Source organism: Canis lupus, chromosome 17, assembly GCF_011100685.1.
Source record: "Canis lupus familiaris isolate Mischka breed German Shepherd chromosome 17, alternate assembly UU_Cfam_GSD_1.0, whole genome shotgun sequence".
Taxonomy (NCBI): Eukaryota; Metazoa; Chordata; class Mammalia; order Carnivora; family Canidae; genus Canis; species Canis lupus.
The window spans coordinates 51,574,115-51,596,423 of NC_049238.1; the positions used below are offsets into that span (position 1 = coordinate 51,574,115).

General features: G+C 43.8%; 1 protein-coding gene across 1 annotated transcript in view; it reads right to left on the minus strand.

The window, feature by feature from the left end:
- The window catches only part of DYSF (dysferlin), a 216,308-nt gene that overhangs the window by 42,890 nt on the left and 151,109 nt on the right, over positions 1–22,309 (minus strand). The window contains 4 exon segments of the mRNA XM_038561780.1: positions 19,767–19,843; positions 20,330–20,495; positions 21,542–21,703; positions 21,825–21,926. Coding sequence (XP_038417708.1) covers positions 19,767–19,843; positions 20,330–20,495; positions 21,542–21,703; positions 21,825–21,926 — 507 coding nt within the window.

Genomic DNA, 22,309 nt, shown 5'->3' on the forward strand with positions numbered 1-22,309 from the left:
GAAAAACTGACAACAATAATTCTAAGCCTGACTTTCTGTTAAGTGAGGAAAATTGAGGGTGGGGAGGGGGTCTCACTTGTGTTCTCTCCCAGGATGACCACTTGAATCAAAGAGAAAAGTTCCCAGTCAAATCCATTTATCACCAAAGTTATAATGTTACACTTTGCTTGGGTCACTATATGGAACTACTCACACCCACCTCTAAAAAAGAAGTCTATTTTTTAAAAATAATTTTAAGCAGGACTTCATTACCTATGGCAACCCAGAGGTAGATATCCTAGTGTGTGTTGAAAGTGAGTTCTCTCTTAGCACAAATCATTATCATCAAAATGGTAATAATACAACGCAACACTGAGATTATGGTGAGGCTAAACTGATGTCTACAAAGAGGCTTTATGACCTGTAAAGTTTACCATGACAAATATCCTTGTTGATACTGCCAACATCATCAGTTTGATCCCCAAACACTGCCCTAAAGCTCAACATCTGCATGACGAGAATAATGATATGATGCCTCTCATTGTTTAATTAATGCCCAAAGTCTTAAGCAACAAGAGACTATTTGTTCGTGCACACACATATACAAATGCAGACGTAGCATTGGAGTACTTATGCCTACATGTAGACCAGATAAACCTCCAGACATGCAAGTACCCCAATTTCAAACCTGCCCCCCCATTCATACTAAACCTCTCATGCCCCCCAAACCCACACAAACACATTCCCACAGCCAGCTACCATGTTGATTCAGCAGAACTCCACATACTCACAACAAAAATGACTTAATTATTTCCACAAGTGAAACACTGGGCTTTCAACCTCTTGTTGACATTCCCTATAGTCTTCCTACCTTTGTGTCTGTCATAGAGATCATTACTCTGCTTACTCTGACTTCAAGCTGGACCAACAGAAGTGGGAGGGAAGGGAAGACCTTTAACCAAAATGCTGAATTGTTTCCAAAAGGCCCAGTGAGTAAGTGTGCCTGAAATCTAGCAAAGTCAAGCAGATGGTAAGCAGAGAAGGGTCAGGACCTAATAATTTGACTACTGGCCTGTTCCGGATGGGAGACCCAAGTGGGGTAGGGAACCTCTGTGGAATGCCAGCTTACTAGTCCTCTCCCAACTCTGGTGCCTAAGGTAGATAAGATACATGAGCTCATGACTTGATCCTCTGAGGACAGCATGACCATATACACCCATGCAGAAAGCCTAGAGGAATGGGATCTATCCAGTAGGGTGAATGAAAGAAGATTCTATCACAGTCTTCTCACTTATGAAGAAAGCAATGAGACATCATGAATTCAGATTTTGTGATGATTCCAGTAGGGCCTGGGCAAAAGTTTTCCTTACCTTCTTCATTCTGCTTATGTAGACAGTTTTGCTCAGCAAGAGTTCCAACAATCTACTTAAGAGAAAAACTATTTTTGAAGGCTTTCCTGGGACTGCTAAAGCATTCATCAAACTACAGACACTAATCTTAGCTATCTTAAATTCTATTTTAAAAGTATTCTGGGGGAACCTACTATGTGCCAAAGTCAACCCACTTTCTAGTTACTGTGTGCATTTTCATACACAAAATCACATTACTTTTCAAATATTTTCTATTTTGAACTTGCTGTTACTTCGGTCTGGTTTCCTACCCTTCAGTTAATGTCAGAGAGGTGTTAAAAACACTGGCTTGGTTAATAAGCTTCAATGAACATCCTCAGGGGATTTTTACTCAGCCATGAGCATTGCACCAAGTTCAAAGCACTGTCCTGACCCAGGCTAGAGGGCAGGAGGAGACAGGGACAGGACAGTTACTGATAGGAAGGCATGAAATGAGACCTCAGGGAGAACTTGTCACCCTGCAGATTTCCACAGGGAGTGGAGAATTTTGTCTCTGAGATGAATCTTTTTTCTTTGGATGGGAAAACAGGTCCCTCGTGGACCAGAGGAAAGACCTTCTGGGAAGAGGGGAGTATGACGGGGTGGAGGCAGAGACAAGGAGGGCTGGTTGCAGGGGGCTGGGGCCTCCTCCTGCCTGATGAGGCCCTGGAGTTTGCCAGACAAGTTTCACCCCGGGCTATCCCCCCTGCAGTGTGCATCGAGGGAGGAGGGGTGCACCCCCGAGGAGACCACAGGAATGCCAAGGAGGGGAAAGGCGCCTGGAGCCAAGGGCTCCGGCAACGAGGATCCAATATCTGCGGGTGACTCCAGCCCCCGTAACAGGAGAGACCGTAAAGTATGTGCTCTGCTTCCCAACCAGCAAACACAGCAAATAACCAATTACTCCAAATAGCTAACAGATTTCGGCTCTGATTTCCCTCCCCTTGCCTCCCCTGTGCCTTCACTTGTCATTTGATGGGCGATTTGTATTTGCTCTGAGAAAATGAGAGAAGGAATGACTCACAAAGGAAGGTCCAGATTACACGCAGTGACAGGCATCAAACCTCTCTCATCAGAACTAATGGGAGTGGGGGGAGGCCAGGCTGCTCTGGCAACACATCTGAACCGGAGATATTTTTGAAGAAGTACAGTTTTGTACTTTCAAGCACATACAGTAATTCGTGCTAAACCAATATTGCCAAATGCATGTCCTTAGGAAACCTACTTTAAGGAGGAGATAAGTATCTACCTAATTAGCACATCTGCTAGATACCAAAGGACAGGTAAAACTGTTCGGTTATTGAAGTTAAAACACTCCCCCTCAAATGCTCAAGTTCAGAGGTGCAACCGTGAAGTTCTGAGACAAACTGCCTTGGATGCCTTCTGGAAATGCTTCCTCACTTGGGAGCCACACCCTGTAATTGATTCCTTTGCTCAAAAAACCTTTGCTTCAAAGTCTTTGGATAAATTGTTGTCAGTATTCATGAGCTGCAACGAGGCATTCCCCCAAAACTTGGAATTAAGGGAAATAGGGCTGCCCTCGGAGAATTAGACCGTGAAATCAATGCAGAGTGGTTCAGGGCAAGGACAGGCAAAATCACCTCAAAGCAGAAGAGTGGCTCTTACACTAAGCCTTAACCCTAAATGGGTAGGCTGTATTAATACATCTAGAGAAAGAATATGTCGGTGAGAAAAGGAATTGGCCAGTTCCACAAGTACAAGAGAAGGAAGGGTTGACTGTTGACAGTTGTGCACATCAGCACCCTTGGGATGGCCTGAACCTTTGGAGATAGGTGGATCTGTCCATCTTGGTCAGCTGCCACAAAGTTTCAAGTCACAGAACTATCTCTCCTCATTCTGATTCTTTACTCATCTCCCATCACACCTTGGCTTCCCAGTTCCTGAATTTGTAAGATATCATGGGCTGGGCCATAATCTCATGTCACATCCCCCAGGCAGGAATAGTTCTCACTGTAAACTCATAAACTGGCAACCTCAGTTTGAGACTTGAATAATAAGTATCTTGACCTAAGAAAATGGACTCATCAGGTGTCTGAACCCACAAGGGTGAGGATCCACACACAATACTGTAGAAACCTCCCCAAAGAATAACCCTGCTTGGTGGGCCTGATGGGAGAGAGTCAGCTCTCTTTTACTTCAGAAACTCCTTACATAGGCATCCATAGGCAAGGACCATGGCCCTAACCTAGTTAGTTAACACCCAGCTGCCAAGATAAACATAGAAAACAAGCTCTTCAGTCCAAGGGGGAAAACTTCTGATCCTGCTTTCCTTCTGGAAAAATCCTGCTGGATTCCTCACAGGGCAAGATATAGCCATCTTAGACTATTTTCCTCTTCTTTCTATAAAAGTTTGAGATTATAAGGGGGCCCATGCACTGATGGACAGAGCCAACTGAGCTTCCAGAACTTGACAAGCAAGTACTTCCTCTGGAAGGACAGATAGAAGAGAATAAGGTTCAAAAGAAATGGAGTAATAGGAGGATGAAGACAAGTGTTATGTTAAAGAACTGAGTAAAAGACAGAAGAAAACAGGGGAGCCTGAGTGGCTCAGCGGTTGAGCATCTGCCTTTGGCTCAGGGCATGATCCTGAGGTCCTGGGATTGAGTCCCGCATCAGGGTCCCTGCAGGAAGCCTGCTTCTCCCTCTGCCTATATCTCTGCCTCTCTCTCTCAGTCTCTCTGTGTGTGTGTGTGTGTGTGTGTGTGTCTCTCATGAATAAATAAATAATATCTTTAAAAAAAAGAAGAAGAAAACAAATGGCTACTTTATGTTGGTAGGAAGTTTCATGAAGTTGGAGCATGCAGTCCTGAAGGACATATAACCTGCATGAAGACAAATATGACGTTAAATGTAAAACTATAACAAAGACATTGATTTCTAGCAAAATGACAAACAAGAGGGCCAGAGAAACTCTCCAAGAACTCCCAAATTAACAGATAAGCTATGTTTAAAATTCTTTTTAAATGCATGCCTGAGCTGATGGGAATGTAAAAAAAAAATCCTTGGGGGAAAATGAGAAAGCAAAAATCCAAAAAAATAAGGCACCAAAATGCAAACTAACTGTGGAGCCCAAAAAGCCCCAGCCAAACATTTAGTTTTAGTGAATCTGGGTTTGTAGCATTTCCAGGCATCTGGTAAAGTAAACACATATCCTCTGTGAAAGAATGTAACTTTCATCCAGGCCTCAGAAAACTCTCAGATAAAGTTCCAAGGAACATGAGTTCACAATCAAAAATAGTATAACACATAAGGAACAAGGCACCATGAGCAAGAGTCAGCTAGAAACACCAACTGCATATCAGGTCTGTGAAGACAATAGGAAACAGAATTGTCATAAATAGGACTATTTAGGGGGTAAACAAAGCTGTTTAAAAGAAAAAAAAAGACATTAAAAATTATGTCAAAGGAACAAGAGGCTTTCAAAAATAAAGCTGATTGCAGGAAGAACCTTTTGAGATAAAAATATAATTCTTAAGTCTAGAAACTCAATAGATGGGGTCAAATAGCCTTTAGAAACAACTAAAGACTTAATGAACTAGAAGATCTGTCTTCAAAAATCAGTCAGAGTGCAACACAAAGAAACAAGTAATATGTGAGAGAGAGTTAAAACTAACATGGAGAACAGAGAAGGTCCACCATATATCTATCTAATCAGAGTTCCATAAGGAAACAATAGAGAGAATGCAGAATGTGTAATATTTAAAGAGAGAGTGGTTGAGAACTTACCAGGACTAATAAAATGGAAAAAAAAAAAAAAAACAGTTCTCAGATTTAGGAAGACAACAGTACAATGGAAGCAGGAAGATAGTAAAATAGTACCTTCAAACTGCTGAAAAATAAGTGTTAGAAAATAAGTGTTAGTAAAACTAGTATATCTAAAATAGAGGTGAAATAAGACTAGTATTAATTTTATTTACTAGTTAGTAAAACTAGTATTTCCAAAATAAAGGTGAAATAAAAATATTTTCAAACAATAATTAAAATGTGAGAAAGTTTACAATGAATTGATTCTAATTCTAGGAATTTCCATAAGCTCTAATTCAGGAAGACGACCCAGGAGAAAGAAGACTGGCATACAAAACAAAATAGTAAATGTGAGTATAGTTAACAGAAAATGGATTACTTTTCAAAATGATGTGGGTTTTTTTAAGATTTATTTATTTATTCATGAGACACAGACTGAGGAGAGAGGCAGAGTCACGGGCAGAGGGAGAAGCAGGCCCCCTGCAGAGAGCCCAATGCAGAACCTGATCCCAGATCCCAGGATTATGACCTGAGCCGAAGGCAGGCGCCCAACCCCTGAGCCACCAGGCGTCCCAATGATACTGTTTTTTAAATATCTTTTATAAAAAAATAAATAAATAAATAAATAAATAAATAAATAAATAAATATCTTTTATAAAGGTAAAACTAAAATATTGAACTGAAGTTTATAAATTGGTATATGGTTGGAATGAAAGTATTCTAAGTTCCTTGTAATATTCTGGAGGAGGCTATAAATATTAATTAGACTTTGTTAAGCTGAATATGCATGATAGAGTTTCTATACTAATCACTAACAGAATAAAAACAATGTATAGTTTCAAACCTGAAAAGGGAGGAAGGAATGGAAAACAGAATCTGTCTATTTGCTATTCACCAAAGAGACACCTAAAACATAAAGTCACAGAAAAGTTGAAAGTAAAGCAATAGAAAAAGGTATACTAGGAAAATACTGACCAAAGGAAGTTGGTGTAGCTATATTACAAGAGACAAAGCAGACAGTCTCATTAGTAGAGATTTTAAAAAGCAAATGGACAGAGGTTTACTACATATCATTAAAGGATTCAATTTTCCAGGAAGATATGTGAATTCTAAATGTCTTTATGGCTAGTAACATAGCATAAAATATATAAAGTAAAAGTAGGTAGGATCATAAGGATAAAATGACAAATATCAAATCAAAGCAAGATGTTCTAATATACCCCTCTCAGAAATTAATGAATGACACATACAAAAATCAGAATAAAAACAGATTTAAATCACACAATTAACAAGTCTGATCTAAATGGATGTGTTATATATAAAACACATTTGGAGAATAGACATTCTCTCCAAGCACACACAGAGTTGCAAAAATTTATCTTATAATAGATCATAAAGCCAATGTCAAGAACCATAACACACAGACCATATTTTCTGAACCATAGCACAGTTAAGCTGAAACCAGTAGCAGAAAGATAACTTAAAACATAAGCTAGGAACTTCTAAAACCTACTCTTAAGTGATCAAGTGTCAAAAAAGAAATATAGCAAAAATCAGGAAATACTCAGAACTGGAAAATGACCAAAAAACAACAAAAAAAGTCATCAAAACCTGTGGGATGCATAAAGCAGTACTTAGAGGAAATATTATAGCCCTAAATGCTTATATAAGAAAAGAAAAAAAAATTTTAAGATTTTATTTATTTATTCATGATAGACAGAGAGAGAGAGAGAGAGGCAGAGACACAGGCAGAGGGAGAAGCAGGCTCCATGCCGGGAGCCCAACGCGGGACCCGATCCCGGGATCCCAGGACTGTGCCCCTGGCCAAAGGCAGGTGCTAAACCGCTGAGCCACCCAGGGATCCCCGAAATGAAAAAATTTGAAAATTGATGAACTAAGCATAGCCCTTAAGAGGTTAAAAATATAATAACCCTCCCCAAAAACAGAAGGAAGGAAATGATAAATTAATAAACTAGAAAACAAGGAAACAATAAAATATCAACAGATTAAAAATCAGTTCTTTGAAAAGACTAAAAAAAAAATCTGACAAATTCTGACAAGAATAATAAAATATAACCTTAGGAATTAAAAGGAACATAAGTAGAAGAAGAAAAAAGTTGAAAAGTAAAAAGTTATTGTGAGAAATGCTATGTCAATAATATTTAAGAAGAAATGGATAAATTGCAATAAAATATAAATCACCAAAAGTGACTCACATAGAAAAAGAAAACCTCAAAGTTCCTATAAACATTTTTTTCAAATTGTATCAGCAATTTAAAATAACCCCAAGAAAAATACTAGATTTAGAAATGATTTAGAAAACTAATACTAGTTTTAGAAATGAATCTACAACCATTCAGGCAACAAATAATGTTAATCTTTTTTCATTCACTCAAAGATTAGAAAAAGAGTATATATACCCCCAAGTCATTTTATAAGATTAGTGTTAACTAAATATCAAGACCTGAAAAAAACAGTATCAGAAAAAGAAACTTCAAGCCATTATCACTCACACAATAACTGATGCAAAAAAATTCCTAAACTAAATATTTGCAAACTGAATCTAGCAATGTAGAAATTAATAATAATAATAATAATAATAATAAATAATGTATCATGACCAGGATAGATTGTTTCAGGAATGCAAAGTTGTTTTAGCATTTAAAGAATCTATTAATGTAATTCACATTAACAGATTAAACAAATTATACAATCACCTCAACAGATACATAAAAAATATTCAGTAAAATTTCACATTATTCATGATAAAAACTCTTAGCTAACTAGTAATCATTCACCTGCTGCACCAGTGGTGTAACATAAAAATATTTACTTGTAAATTAGAGCAGATAAGAATATTCTATTATCAGTTACATAGAACATTAAAGTGAAGATCCTAGCCAGTGCAATAATATGAGAAAAGGAAATAATAAAAAAAGAAAAAGAAATTAAAAGAAACAGAAGAATCAAAACTGAGATTAATCACAAATTATATGATAGATTACACAGAAAACCCAAAAAAATAAAGCAGTAGAATTAATAAGAGAGTTTAGCAAAGTTTCTGAATATAATATCAATATATGAGAATAGATTTCTTTTATATACAAGCAAAAAATAATTAGAAAATGTACCGTACCCTTAAAAATCCAAGTAAAAATAACAATAAAGCACAAAATGGGAGGAATGAAATCTAATAAAAGTTGTACCAGGCTTTTTTGGAGAAAATTATAAAAGTTTATTGAAAACATTAAAAAAAAAACAAATAAATGGAGAGATATATCATGTATGTGTTCAAAAGACAATATTATAAAAATGTTCTTTCCAAATTGATCCAGAAATTCACTCAATCACAAATCACAACACTTTTTCTAAAGACGTTGACAAGCTAATTCTAAAATTGAGATGGAAAAAGCAAAAGACAAAAATAGCAATGACACTTCTAAAAATGAACAAGGTAAAATATTTCCTCTACCAGATATGAAGGCTTGTTATAAAGCTACAGTAAAATTAGACAGTAGAGTACAGGGAAAGACCAACGGAACAGAATAGAGAACCACAAACCAACCCACACTTATATGGAAACCTCACATATGACACAATTGTCCTTATATATCAAGAAAGGACAGGTCATTCTATGATGATATGAATTCAGTGGTTAGCTACATAGGGAAAAAAAAGAAATCTAATCTCTATCTCACACTTTGTACACAACACAAAGCAATTCTAGATGGAATAAGGACTCGAGTATGAAAAAAAACAAGATTTTAAAGTTCTGGAATTTTGAGAAAAAAATGTAGATTAATACCCCCTTCAAAAAAAAAGTTGAACAATGCAGAGATGGGGGGGTGCGGGCAGAGAGAGACAGAGATATGAAGTCATGGCCTAAGAGATCCAAAATATATATAACAGGAATTTCAGAGGAAGAAAGCTTAAAAATGACTAGAAACTGGGCACCTGGGTGGCTCAGTGGTTGAGCATCTGCCTTTGGCTCAGGTCATGCTCCTGGGATCCTGGGATCGAGTCCCCATATTGAGCTCCTTCAGAGAGCCTGTTTCTACCTCTGCCTGTGTCTCTGCCTCTCTGTATGTCTCTCATGAATAAATAATAAAATATTTTTTAAAAATGACTAGAAATTAAGGAAACTAACCTAATAACAAAATTTTTGAAGGGCTGACTCTCTGCATGAAAAACAACTATAAAAGTAAAAAAGATAAATAACACAAATCACCAAATTAGAAATGAGTATGAAAATAGAACATATACAGAAATGTTTTCCTTGATTGTAGTAATATATACAAATTTATACTAATGTAATAAACGATACCTGGGGACATCTAAGCTACCAAATTGACAGAAGTAAAGAGTGATCCAAAAAAATCCCCTTCCAAAATAGGTCCTGGGCCCACTTTTTACCAAAAAAAGTACAAGGTGGGTGCATCTTATACAATTACACAAGATATGCATTCCTGAAAATCTAAAATTCAAAACTCATATAACATACCACCATTTTCTACTTTTTAAAGAGTGATTGATTTATTGATGTGAGAGAAAGAGTGTGCCTGAGTAGGGAAAGATGGAGAGAGAGAAACAATTTCAAGCAGACTCCATCCACACTGAGCATGGAGCCCAATGGGAGGCTTAATCTCATGACCCTGAGATCATGACCTGAGCCAAAATCCAGAGTCTGGCACTTAATCAACTGAGCCACCCAGACACCCCAAATAGCACCATTTTCAAGAAAAAAAATGGTAAGTATCCTATTTACCAACTCAACCATAAATACAATTCACTTGGCCACCACCTTTTAAATTATATGATTGTTAATCATTTTTCAAATTTAGGTTGATTCATATTACTACACATTTTGTACACAAAACAAGACTATTAAAGGTTTTTTCTATTAAATGTGTATATCAACACCAATAAAAAATAAATTTATTATTAAAAAAAATAATAGGGATCTCTGGGTGGCGCAGCGGTTTAGCGCATGCCTTTGGCCCGGGGCACGATCCGGGAGACCGGGGATCGAATCCCGCATCGGGCTCCCGGTGCATGGAGCCTGCTTCTCCTTCTACCTGTGTCTCTGCCTCTCTCTCTCTCTCTCTCTCTCTCTCTGTGACTCTCATAAATAAATAAAAATTTTAAAAAATAATAAAAAATAAATAAATGTGTATATCATGCAACTTCCAATGTGCATATTTCAGAGTCATAGAGTGGCTTTCGTATTTTCAAACCCTTAAGAAACTAATTCTCAGGCCATAGAAACTAGACTGTTCAAGAGCACAGAAAATGAGAGAACATCTCAAAAAAATTGTTCTATGAAATTATAATTTTATATCAAAACCTAACAAAGACAAAAGTGATACTTATTAATAGAGACACAAAAATCCTAAATAAGTAAGAGCAAATGCAGTTCATGATATAGACTAGAATTTCTTATAAACTTGCCCTTAACCAGGATCAACAAACACTATCCATTCTCCCTGCTAACAATCTGAGGTACAGAGCCCACTGAAGGTTGGTATGCTGCTACAGCTCCCATAGAGGAGCTGCATGCTTACAAGAGTCACTGTGCTGCTTCCCAAACCGGTTTATGCCAGTTGTACTCACATGGTAATCAGATCAATAAGTCGATATTACAAAAATACATAAAATTTTTTTTAAAGATTTTATTTATTCATGAGAGACACAGAGAGAGAGAGAAGCAGAGACACAGGCAGAGGGAAAAGCAGGCTCCATGCAGGGAGCCTGACGTGGGACTTGATCCGGTGTCTCCAGGATCACACCCTGGGCTGCAGGCGGCACTAAACCGCTGCGCCACTGGGACTGCCCAAAAATACATAAAAATTGAATTTAAAAGAAACGGTATCTTATCTAGAAAATGAGTTTAGTGATTTTTTTTTAACTGATGAAAATTAAGAATGATATTTTTTAGTTTTCATTCAAATTCCTGGTAGTGAACATACAGCATATTAGGTTCAGGAGAATCACAATATAGTGTTTCAATAGATGAATTCAAATAGATGATGGGGATTAAGGGGTACACATGCTGTGCTGAGCAATGAGTGTTGTATGGAAGTGTTGAATCAAGAGTGAGATTTTTTTAAAGGAAAGGTATGGGAGGGAGGAATTTTAAATTTTTAAAAGGACTCCACAGTCCAATTTTTCTGTGGAAAAATCTCATCAAACTTTAATAAACCTAAAGGAAAAATCATAGATAATGTATTTTGGATGTGGTTTATACCAGAAGGATGACACGGTACTCTAATTACAGATCCAAATTTAAAGAAGCCTTGGCATGTGTCAAATGACTGGTAAAGGAAGATACATAGATAGGGCTAGATATACAATGTTTATGGTGTGTACACATGGCTTTTAATCAGTCCCCATTCAATTAACTTCTTCGATTTGCTAATCAACTACCTGTCTTGATTGCACTGGATAAGAGGACTTCAATTATGGTAAATTATAATACCATGACCAAGTATCCAGGAATGCAAGACAATTATACATTATGTTAACAGAATAATAGAAAAAAAAATAATCATCTTGATAAATGACAAATGGCAGTGGATAAAATTAACTCCTATACCTAATTTTTAAGCTATTAATAAACTAATAATAAAAGACACGATCTTGACAAAATCAAGACTATCTATCTGAAACTACCAATCATTATCACAATTAATGGAAAAATGGCAGAAGCTTTTCATTAGAATCGGTAACTAAACATGTTTGTTCACTAGCACCTCAATTATCAACTGTTATTCTAAAAAAGGAATAAGGTATAATTATTATTAGAAAGATAGTGACGTATTTATTACTGTTTGAAGAAAACCATCTTACCTACCTGGAAAACCCAACAGAATCAATGAACAACTTTCAGAACTAATAAAGGAGCTTCCTAAAGAGTCTGTTTCAAAGTAAATACACAAAATATTGTCTCCCTATATTCTAACAATAAGCAATTAGACCAAATCACTAAAAAAACATATTCCACATAGATAGCAACAAAGGCTATAAAATGCCTAGGACTCAACGTGAAATGGGCTGGTCTAAAGTAAATAAAAATAACTCCTCTAAGAAACAAAAGGCACCGGTGGAAATTAATATCATTAAATGTCCAATGATAGGGAAGTAGTTAAAATTTTGTAGATGTCCATATAATGAGATGACATGAAGCCATGTTTTTAAAGAATATACTGATATGGATAAACATTACATAATTTTAAATAAAGAAAATGCAAATTATAAAAAGGTACAACATGACTACAATTATGTTTTTAAACAAAAGTCTGCACACACGCAAAAAAGATATCTTAAAATGTAAGCACATCAAAATCTTAACAGTGCTTGTCTCCAACTGGTAGGAATACAGGTGGTTTTCACTTTCTGCTTTACACTGTCTTTTCTGTATTTTCTACAATGGATAAATCAGAAAAAATTAAAAATATATATGGCCTCTTCCTAGAAATCCTAAGATGCCCAATACAGCAATGCCTCCCCCAGCACCATGAACAGAATTTAATTGTTGGCAGGTCCTATCTCATATGGCTCCCCCAGCAGCTCAGAGGCTGCTCTGGCTCTGAACGTGGGACTTCATGAGGGCGTGGTGAAGGCTAAATGCCAAGTCATCTTCCCAGAGGGACCCACGACCCCTAAAGATGACACCAAGCAAGGAAATCAGCCCAGTTGCAGACTGTGAGCCCCAGCAAACATCTCAGAACCTTCCCCAGACAACCTAGGTTCCTTGGTCACACACAATTTTCATGCCTGTGGGAAGGGCAGAGAAAATCAACCTGCCACTGCCCACAGAAGCTTTTTTACGCCCCATGTTCCAGCAGTCCAGCTCTAATCTAGACACTTCCCTGTTTCCACTGTCCCCTGCAACCCCAACCAACACTCTGGCCCTCATGCCAGTAAACAAGATTAAGTTAAGTCCCAAGACAAACTAAGATAACTCAGTGCTGTTTCTGAGGATCTTCCCCTATCTTGCTCCCCATTCCTCATCCATCACACAGGGCAGGTCACTGTTCTCCGTGGGATCTCAGGAAATACAGTTGACCCTGAACAACACTGGTTTGAGTAGCATGGGTGTGCTAATACACAGATTTTTCCAATACAGCACGGTGCTATAACTATTTTCTCTTCCTGATGATTTTCCTAACAGCATTTTCTTTTCTCTAGCTTACTTTATTATAAGAATACAGTATGTAATACCTACAACATACAAAGTCTGTGTTTATCAGCTATTTATGTTATCAGTGAGGCTTCTGGTCAACAGTAGGCTATTAGTAGCCAAGGTTTTGAAAGTCAAAAGTTACCTGTGAATTTTCTACAGTGCAGGGGCTGGTGCCCCAACGTGCCTGCCCCCACATTGTTCAAGGTCTAATGTACTTCCTTTCTTTCCCTCCCACTCCCCTTCCTCTGTTCCTTTCCTTAACTCCCTACTCCCACCCCAAGCCCCCCAGGGAAATCAAAGAGCCCGCAAATAGGTAAACAATACATACATGAGGACTGGATGGAGAAGATGCCATGTTAGTGGGGGCAGAGCCCGACAGACCATCTGCAAGCTACAAATTAAACACGCTGGTTAGCAACAGGGTTAGGGAAACCACTTCAGGGAAGACTGGACAGCCCCAAGGAAGTAGAGCTGTCCAAGCAGGGAGGCTATAAAAGCTACAGGAGGAACGTGTGTTTTGGAGTTAGGTAAGGCAGGGTCTAAATCCTGGCCCCACTGCTCTATCAGCTATGTGACCTTGGTCAAGCCCCCTGACCTCTCTGGGTCAGCATCCCAACCACAGAATGGGTACAAAAGCCCAGGTCACAGGGCAACAGTGAGTATAAGGAGTTGAAGGTCATGCATATTTAGCACAGGTGAGGCACATGAAAGTTGCTCAGCCAATGCCCCTCTCTCGCCCACTTTCTCACTGCCCTTGGCACCACTTACTCAATACCATCCTCACATGCCCACCCTATCTTTCAAACCTCCCCATCGCAGACATACTCCAAGCTCCCCACCGTTCCTGGTGGTTTCTTCTAACCGCTGGACCACACCAACCCCTGCTTGGGCATGGTTCCTACGTCTTTTCAAAGATAAGAACCAGGGCATCATCCGACTTTCCCAAAGCCTGTAAAAGGGAGGCTTGAAGAGTGTTATAATCCAACGCCCCTTTGCTATGCTAGAGAAAACTTCCTGCATCCTTTTCTGGCATGAGATCCTTGCCTGCAAGGAGTACCTGCCTTGCCTCTGGTACTGTGACTCAGTACTTTCTAGGATAAATTCCTGGGCTGCAGGGTCCAGAGAGCCTCAGAAGGCAGGACTGGAGACAGGCGACTTTGTCAGAGACCACTATAATGGTCCTAGAGAAGGTGATGGGGCTCTGGGTGGATGAGCACCAGTCTGGGTGGACAAAGCCAGGAGATGCTTTCCAGGCAGAGGGGGTAACAAGTGCAAAGGAGTAGAAGGATAAAATACAACACAGTCAAGAAAGCAAAGGGCTCAGCTCGGGAAGGAGGCACTGGGCAGCAGACAAATGAGGCTAGGGGGGCTGAGACGATGAGCCAAGAAACAGACTCCCAGGGTCAGACTCTCTCTGCCTTTGAACCCCGAGCAGAGGGCTCCGGGAGACTCCACAGGAGGCCTGAGCCCCCGGTGGCTGTCCGATACTTGGCTGGAAAAACCTGGGAGACACAGTCACCTGGGGGTCAGAAGGGCTTAGGAAGGCCAGGATAAAGTCTTTTGGGATCTGGGGGGAGTCTTGGAACCCACAGACCCAACTCTGCCCTGTGAAGGGGGAATCACTGAAGGGGACCCTAGTCCCCCTAAACTAGCTTTATTTAGAGCCAGAAGCACAGGCCGCGGCTAGTGAGCACCAGGCCAGGCCGCTGGATGGTGCCGGGGACTGGCCACATGCGTTGGTGGACATGGTGTGACCCCTGGCATAGACCAGATGAACTCCACGCAACCCCCCACTCCCCGGCCACCTCTGCCCCTCCCGCTCTCATCCTGAACCTCACAGAAGCCTTCTTGTTATTTTTAATGCAGTTTGTTTTTAGAAAGGTGAGAGGGAAACCAGCAGTTCACCCAAGCAAAAGGAAAAAAAATAAAGCTAAACATAGTGCTCCAAACAAAGATCTAGTCCCGCTTCCGAAATTACACGTTCCCCTTTGGGACTCAGGCATAATTTGCCGCTACAGTTCTGGGAGCACGTTGCCACCTTCACGGCGTCCCAGAGACTATAACTGGAGCAGCAGGCCCAAAATGAGCCCAAGCTGGGGAGCTTGGTGCCGCCAGCCTCAGCACCCTACCCCACAGTGCGGGGAGTGGGTCTTCACGCCTCCTGATGCCTTCTCCACCCAGTCTGCACTTCCTCCGATACCTGCCCGCCTCACACACACGCGCACACACATGCATCCACATACACTCACACACGCAGTCCCACTGCCTAGCCTGTGCTCCACTTCTTTGCCCATCAGGAAAGCCCTCCTCTCCTCTCCCCTCCCCTCTGCTGTTCTAACCCCGCCGGCCTATGGGGCCAGCCACTCCCGGGCATTTTCCTGATCCCTTAGCCCACGCTGACTCACAGGGCCAAGACAAGCACACGATCTCTGTCCCTTGCTGATAAAGCGTCTCATTTGAGATCAGTTACATACCTCTCATTTCACCCAACTGGGGTGAATATTTCAAGGTGCTCTTTCCTCTTTATCCCTCTTCAACCTGCACATGGTCCCCACCCCCAAACCCAGAAATCCTCCTTCTCTGGAGACTTACAGAGGAGATCGCCTACCTAGTGTGGGCTCTCAGAATGATAGGGAAGAGTCACCCTTGACCAGGTGACTCCAGGGGCATCTCAGTGCCCGGTGGGTGATGTGTGGGGTGGGCAGGGGCACCACCTCTGCTCTGAGCTTTCAGACCCTCTGTAAGAGATAGGGGGGGTGCTCTGTGTGTGTGTCCTGCACACTCTTTCTCTTCACCTCTTCATATTTAGAACACCAAGAACCAGCTTAATGAAAAAGCAGAGTAGTTAAAAGAGACTCCAATTTTGTTTTAAAGAGAGAAATGGAGTCTGAGTCGGAGTCAGAGACAGAAAGAGAAGCCCAGGCAAGGGCAAGGGGAAGGAGAGAAGGATATGTTGATAGAAGTTCATTCTGATAGTGTCCTTGGTTGGAAGTAATGCCTACTTATTCATAATTATCCTACATTTTCCAAATTCTATATAATTAACACATATTTATAGCCAGAAAAAGAATTAATATATCCTTTTTTAAAGCAGAGCACTAATGGAATGAAATAAGCTCTATGTCCTCTCTTTGAGGACATACCCAGGCCTGTCCTCAGAAGGTTAAAAGTCAAGGCCTTGATTCCTACAATACCACTGTGTCTAGACACACCCTCGGGAGCTTGCACACACACACACACCTGCCCCCAGCCGCCCCCACCTCTCACACACACTCATGTGCATACACCACACACATGCACACAAACACACTACCCCACCCCCAGGCTACAGGTCTAAAATCTATGCAAAGGAGAGCCGCACCAACCAAGGATAAACTATGGAGTTAATTCACACGAGCCTATCTCCTCCTGGCCCTGATCACCAGAGAAGAGCTCAAGAGGCCAGGCACCCACCCACATGGGACAGGGGTAGTGACCTAGGAGCCCAACAAGGCCAAGTGGACAGATCTGCTTATACATACATTTTGGGCCATCTCTAGAATTGGCCACCCCTGACAGAAACCACACATTTCTTGAAACCTGAAAAACCCTCTGTCATGTCAGCCCAATGATAACTTCAGGGAAGAGTCAGATGACATTTCTAAGGTGTGGCAGGTGCCTCCCAGGAACCGAGCCAATGATGCCAAGGACGTTCCTTAGCAGAGAGGAAGTACTGAGGAAGGAGACAGAGGGACTGAGACAGAAGCCAGATCTGGGCAGAGTGGATGTGCAGCCAGGACCTAGTGAGCTCAGCAGTGAGGACGACATCACCATGAGCATGAAACAGGCTGCTGAGAAACATGGGTTGGCCAAACACGAGCCAGGCAAAATCCAAAGTCAGCCAGACTTCTTGTCCCTTCTGTCCCCAGAGGGCAGGGACTTTTTCGTGTGGGGGAGGGGGAAAGGGATATAAGCCCAGCCAGAATCATCTGGCAAAGCATTTGGAACTGGTACGCATTGCCACCTGGATCTGCCTCAGAATGCCTGGTCCTGCCAAGTGCCAAGGGGTGTGCAGGAGAGACAGGGGAGCAAAAGATCTCCTGTCCAACCAAATAGGAACAGTGGATCTTGGAGAAAAACACAATACAAGCTTGGTTTTTCCCCAATTCCTCCATCAGACGCCATCAGGCCAGGGCTCCCTGGAGACCAGTGGTGGTGTCCCTGCTAGCCTCACTGGTCCATGAGAGTAGGGACAGGAGCTCAGGAGGGCAGGGTTCAAGCCTCCTCCATCAGAGCAGGCATGTCACACTTCCTCCATCTCCTGGGCCACCTCTGAGGACCTGGGAGCCCGCCTCCCCACATGTGGGCACACCTCCAGGAGCCCAGAGCCCAGCTCCTCACCCTTTGCCTGGCCAGCAGTACTAGCCAGAGTGGCCATGTGTTCCCACAAAGAGCGCAGCCCCTGCACTGGCTCAGGCCCCAGCCTCAGTTCACCCATGTCAATGCCAGGAGGATGTCCAGACTGGGCCTTCTCACTATCTACATCTGACTGTGCTTGTAGCCAGCAGGACTCAAAATAGTACCCCCCACCATCTGAGTCTGTAGACATTTTGAGGGCAGCATATACAGACTGGAAATCCTGCTGGGCAGGCCCTATACTTCCCTGCATAGGGGGCAGAAAACAGGAGCCAGGATTGGGAGGCCTAGAATTTGGGGCTAATTATCTGCCTAATTCAAGCTACAAACCCCCACTGAGGCCAGAAGGCACTAGTACTGAACATAGCTGAATCCTGGGTAGGACCATCCAAAATCTCCACTTGGATTTTCCCAATCTAGAGAAGCTCCTTCTTAGACCCACATAGAGAGTAGGCAGGTCATGCATCCATGCATCCACCTACCCTCCCTCACAATGGCCCATCCAGATAGACTTCACTGAACTCCTCCTTTTAACCAGTCTCATGCTGGGTATTGAAGACACAAAAGAAATACACCCTGGTGATTGCCCTGAGCCTGGTCTGGGGAAGGTGCTGACATTTGCAGAGATAATCAGGACCTAAAGAAAAGGTAGTGACCAAGATATAGACAGGACTTGCAGGAGAAGGGGGGAAGCCGGGGACGAATCCCAGAAGGAGGTGACCACACCTAAGTTGAATCTTAAAGAAAGAGCAGGCATAGGCCAGAAGGTGTCCCCAGTAGAAAGAATGATGAGCAGAACCCCTCTTGTTTTAGCAGCAGCTAGACCCAGGTGCACACGGGAGCTGTTCCCTTGGAATGGCAGAAAGGTGAAAGATGCACAAGCAACAAAGAAGCAGAAATCAGCCCTAAATGTTAGAGGGAAGCTCCAGGGTAGCCCTGAGGATCCTGAGCCCAACTTAGCACCCCAGTGTGTTCTCTTGTTCCCAAGGCCAATATTTGTGTGGTGGTTTAAAGAAAATGGAATCTCCTGGACGCCCTATGCCAATAAATAGGCCAAGAGCCTATGGACAACAAGTACTGTCAACACAGCTTGGACACTCTCCGTCTAGGCAGCAGGGAAGCTCTGGGAGACCCAGGTCCCAGGGGTATGACCAGTGACCAGCATCATGCAAAGCCAGGAGGAGGGTGAAAACCTGAAAGAGCTCAAGGCTGGTGCTCACTGTGAGGCCTTTCCCCATCTCCACTGTGGGAAGGACTGGGTGATCTTGGCCCTAAGGAACTAGAGCAACCCAGGGCCCAAGGTGGGGAGAGTGCTCCCTGCTCAGTAAGAGGTGCCACAGTCCTCCCACCATGCTATTTGGCATTGGAGCCTGGGTCATCAGCTGGCCCTGGGTCACTCAGTTGCTGAGTATGTAGCAAAGGGATGCCTCTTAACTCTCCACAGGGTTGGATTCCCTGAGAATAAGATCCCCCTCCTTCCCCTCACCCTTTCTTTTCTTGGAGGTGGCAGGAATGGGGCAAGAGGGACTATTGGCTTGGACGCACACCCCTCCTTCTTAGCTGCTTTCAAGGTGCCCCCATACCTGAGCCTATAGTTGAACCTTACCCCCAAGCAGGGTTCTAGCTGGGGTAAGGCAATGGCGCTAGAGCACACTCAAGACTGCGTGGTCACTCTTTCCCCTGTCTTCCTTCTCTTTCATTTGCTGCCCCCACCATGATTTCCTGAGTAATCTTCAGAGAGAGCCCTCACCATGGCCCTCTAGGTAGAGGGTACTTTTTTGGGGGGCATGCTTTGGAGAAAATGACTGGGTCTTGCCCAGATGACCACACATCGCCTTCCCCCAACCCCTCCACCCCATTCCCGACCAGACTGAAAGCTCCCATCTGGGTTCCTCCACCTATACACTGTCCAGCCACCAGGGTACGAGGGAGATGTCTTACAGAGGCCATGTGGTAAGGAAGGGAAGGGAGGAGGAGTGGGAGAGACAAGGAAGGGGGAGAGGCAGCCAAGGCCAGCAGAGCCAGTGTCTTTCCCGGGGGACCAGTGCTCATCTCACCTGCATGGGGATGAGGGGCTCCTTGTCATCGATGTCAATGAGCACGTCTTCCCCAGGACTGAGTAAACTCACATCATCTGTAGGGAAGAGCCATATCCATGCCTGAGAGGGGCTCCTTCAGGGTACTCGCCCCTCTCCAGCCACAACACTCAGCCAAGACACTGAGACCAAAGGCCCTCAGCCTTCCACACTTCTCAATGTCCTTCTCTGTGTCCTTTCCTTCCCATCCAGTTCTTCCCTCTCCCATCTTCTCTCACATTCACTGTCGCCCCACCCCCACCTGGTTCTCTCTCTCTCTCCTCATCTCATAGAATCCCTGCCTTTCTGTCTCCCTCAACTCTTCCCCCACATCATCCCACCCTAGCCCTGGCCTCTCAGTTAGCCGAGAGCTGGGCGATGCCCTGAGGAAGGCAAGATTCCCACCCTCCTGGTCAGCTGAGCAGAAACCATTTCTCGCTCAGATCCAGGTAAGAGAAGGGCTTCAGGCCACGTCTCACCTGGGAAGCCCCACCTGCCCCAGCCCCTCAGCCCTGGCCCTCTCCATCAACAGCCCTACCCCCTACCTGGGCCGCCCTGTGGGGACGGATTCTCCTCGGAGTACAGGTCACACATGAAGCTCTCCAGGGAACGGATGGTACACTGGCCCACCACAGGCCGGCGGCCAAACTGGCGGTTATCAATGACCTTGATCACGATGGAGGGACAGTAGACCTCCTCCTTGGGCAGCATCTGGGCAGAGCAGGAGGGAAGCTCTGGGCTGTGGCCTGAACCCACCTCTTGGAGACTTTAGAGGAGGTGAAGGCTCTCCTTCACAGGATAAGTTCAAGGAGCAGAGAACGACTTTAAACCCACACATCACCCCCAAGAGCTATAAATCCAAAGTGGTGGTTGGCCGAAGCCAGGAGCTGGCCAGGGGAAGAGAAGCCACACACCTTTTCAGTCTGCCTCTTGAATGCTGTATGCAGAGGCTGACTTTTCCCCCACAGCTCTACCTTCCGGACACATCCAGCTCAGCCTCAAGCTAAAACAAGTCTACTTTCCCTGAACCCTCTCTGGTTGGGGAGGGGAAGAAGGGAGAAGTTGGCCCAGGACTCAACATTTCTTGCAGACAGTCCCCCCCAAGTGGATACTCAAGAGTTGGCTTACAGACCCAGATTCTTCTCCTCCCAACCCCTGCCCCAAAAGCACTTTGAACACAACTTGAAATAATTTATATGCTCTCCTTCGGTGGCGGCTTTGGCTCAGCCAAGAGGAGGCTCCTGTTGACAGCCACTGGGCCTGGAATTTCTCTAGTGCTTTCATCTTGCAAACCATTTTCCTTTCCTCAGACTTGCCTCACTCCGGCCACTAGGCCCAGGCAGCCTGGAGAGCTGCAGAAGGCTGAGAGCCTGAGGGCCTGCGGGCCGTGGCAGGGGGAGTCCACAGCAAGGCTAGAGGAGTACCCAGTCAGGGAAGGTCTGGAGGAAGCACAGAAGGTCAGAGCCCTGGCAGGCCCCCCGAGGGGAGCTCCAGGGGGCTGAGAACTTCCCTGGCAGGGAAAGGTGGGTCCTTGCAACTCCTGTGCACGCTTGTCTGGGTAGGAAGAAGCCAGCTGACCCTCATTCATGCTGCTCACAGGCTTCAACTCTTCCAGGGAGGAGATGGTGAGCACTGCTTCCCCATTTCCACAAATGAGATGGGAAAGATGCCATGACCTAGCCAGGATCCCACAGGGAGGCAGAGCAGACACCCGAGCCCCTGACTCCAGAAGGGGACAGCAGGGAGGCCAGGCTTACCACTTCCATGAAAAGGGTACAGATGTCGAAGTTGGGGTTCTTCCGGAGGTTCTTGATGACACAGGACTGCACTGTCTGGCCCCCGCACTCTACCACAAGGCTAGGGGAGGAGATGCTGGCCAGCTGGTAGCTCTTCATGTTCCGCAGGCCCCACGCCAGGATCTGGGGACACAGAGTGAGGAGAGCAGCTGGAAAGGCCCCGGCCCCCAGTAAAGGCTGGGGCCAGGAAAGGGAAAGGCCAGGCTGCGTCCCCACCCCCACCCCATGCCAGGGCCCAGCTCACCTCTATGGCAGTACGCTGGAGAACAGGCTTGATGTTCTGGGGGACCATGAAGATGTTGGCCTCCCTCTGAGGTGGCGGGTAGGGCAGGTCTATGTCCTCTGACTGCAGACGATGGCAGGTGGAGCAGAGATGGTAGGAGGAAGACCAAGGCAGAGAGATAAAAAAGAAGGGGGAGGCAGTTGGGACAGAAAGGACATGGGTGGAGGGCAGAAATAGAGAGGCAAAGGCACACAAGTTGGGCAAGCAGGCAGGCAAAAATGAGAAAACCGAGTCAGTTTTTGCCAGGCACCATCTTTTCCAGCATCACAATTTGAGCACCTTGGCCTGGGATTCAGGTCACCTTGTTTCAAATGAACCCCAGGTCACCCCTCCTCCCTAATGCAAGCTCAGAGGCACCAGTGTGCTGCTCAGGGTCTCCCCATCCCTGTCACATGCACACACATGCACACGCACACACACTGCACACTTTCATCCTAGCACATCCA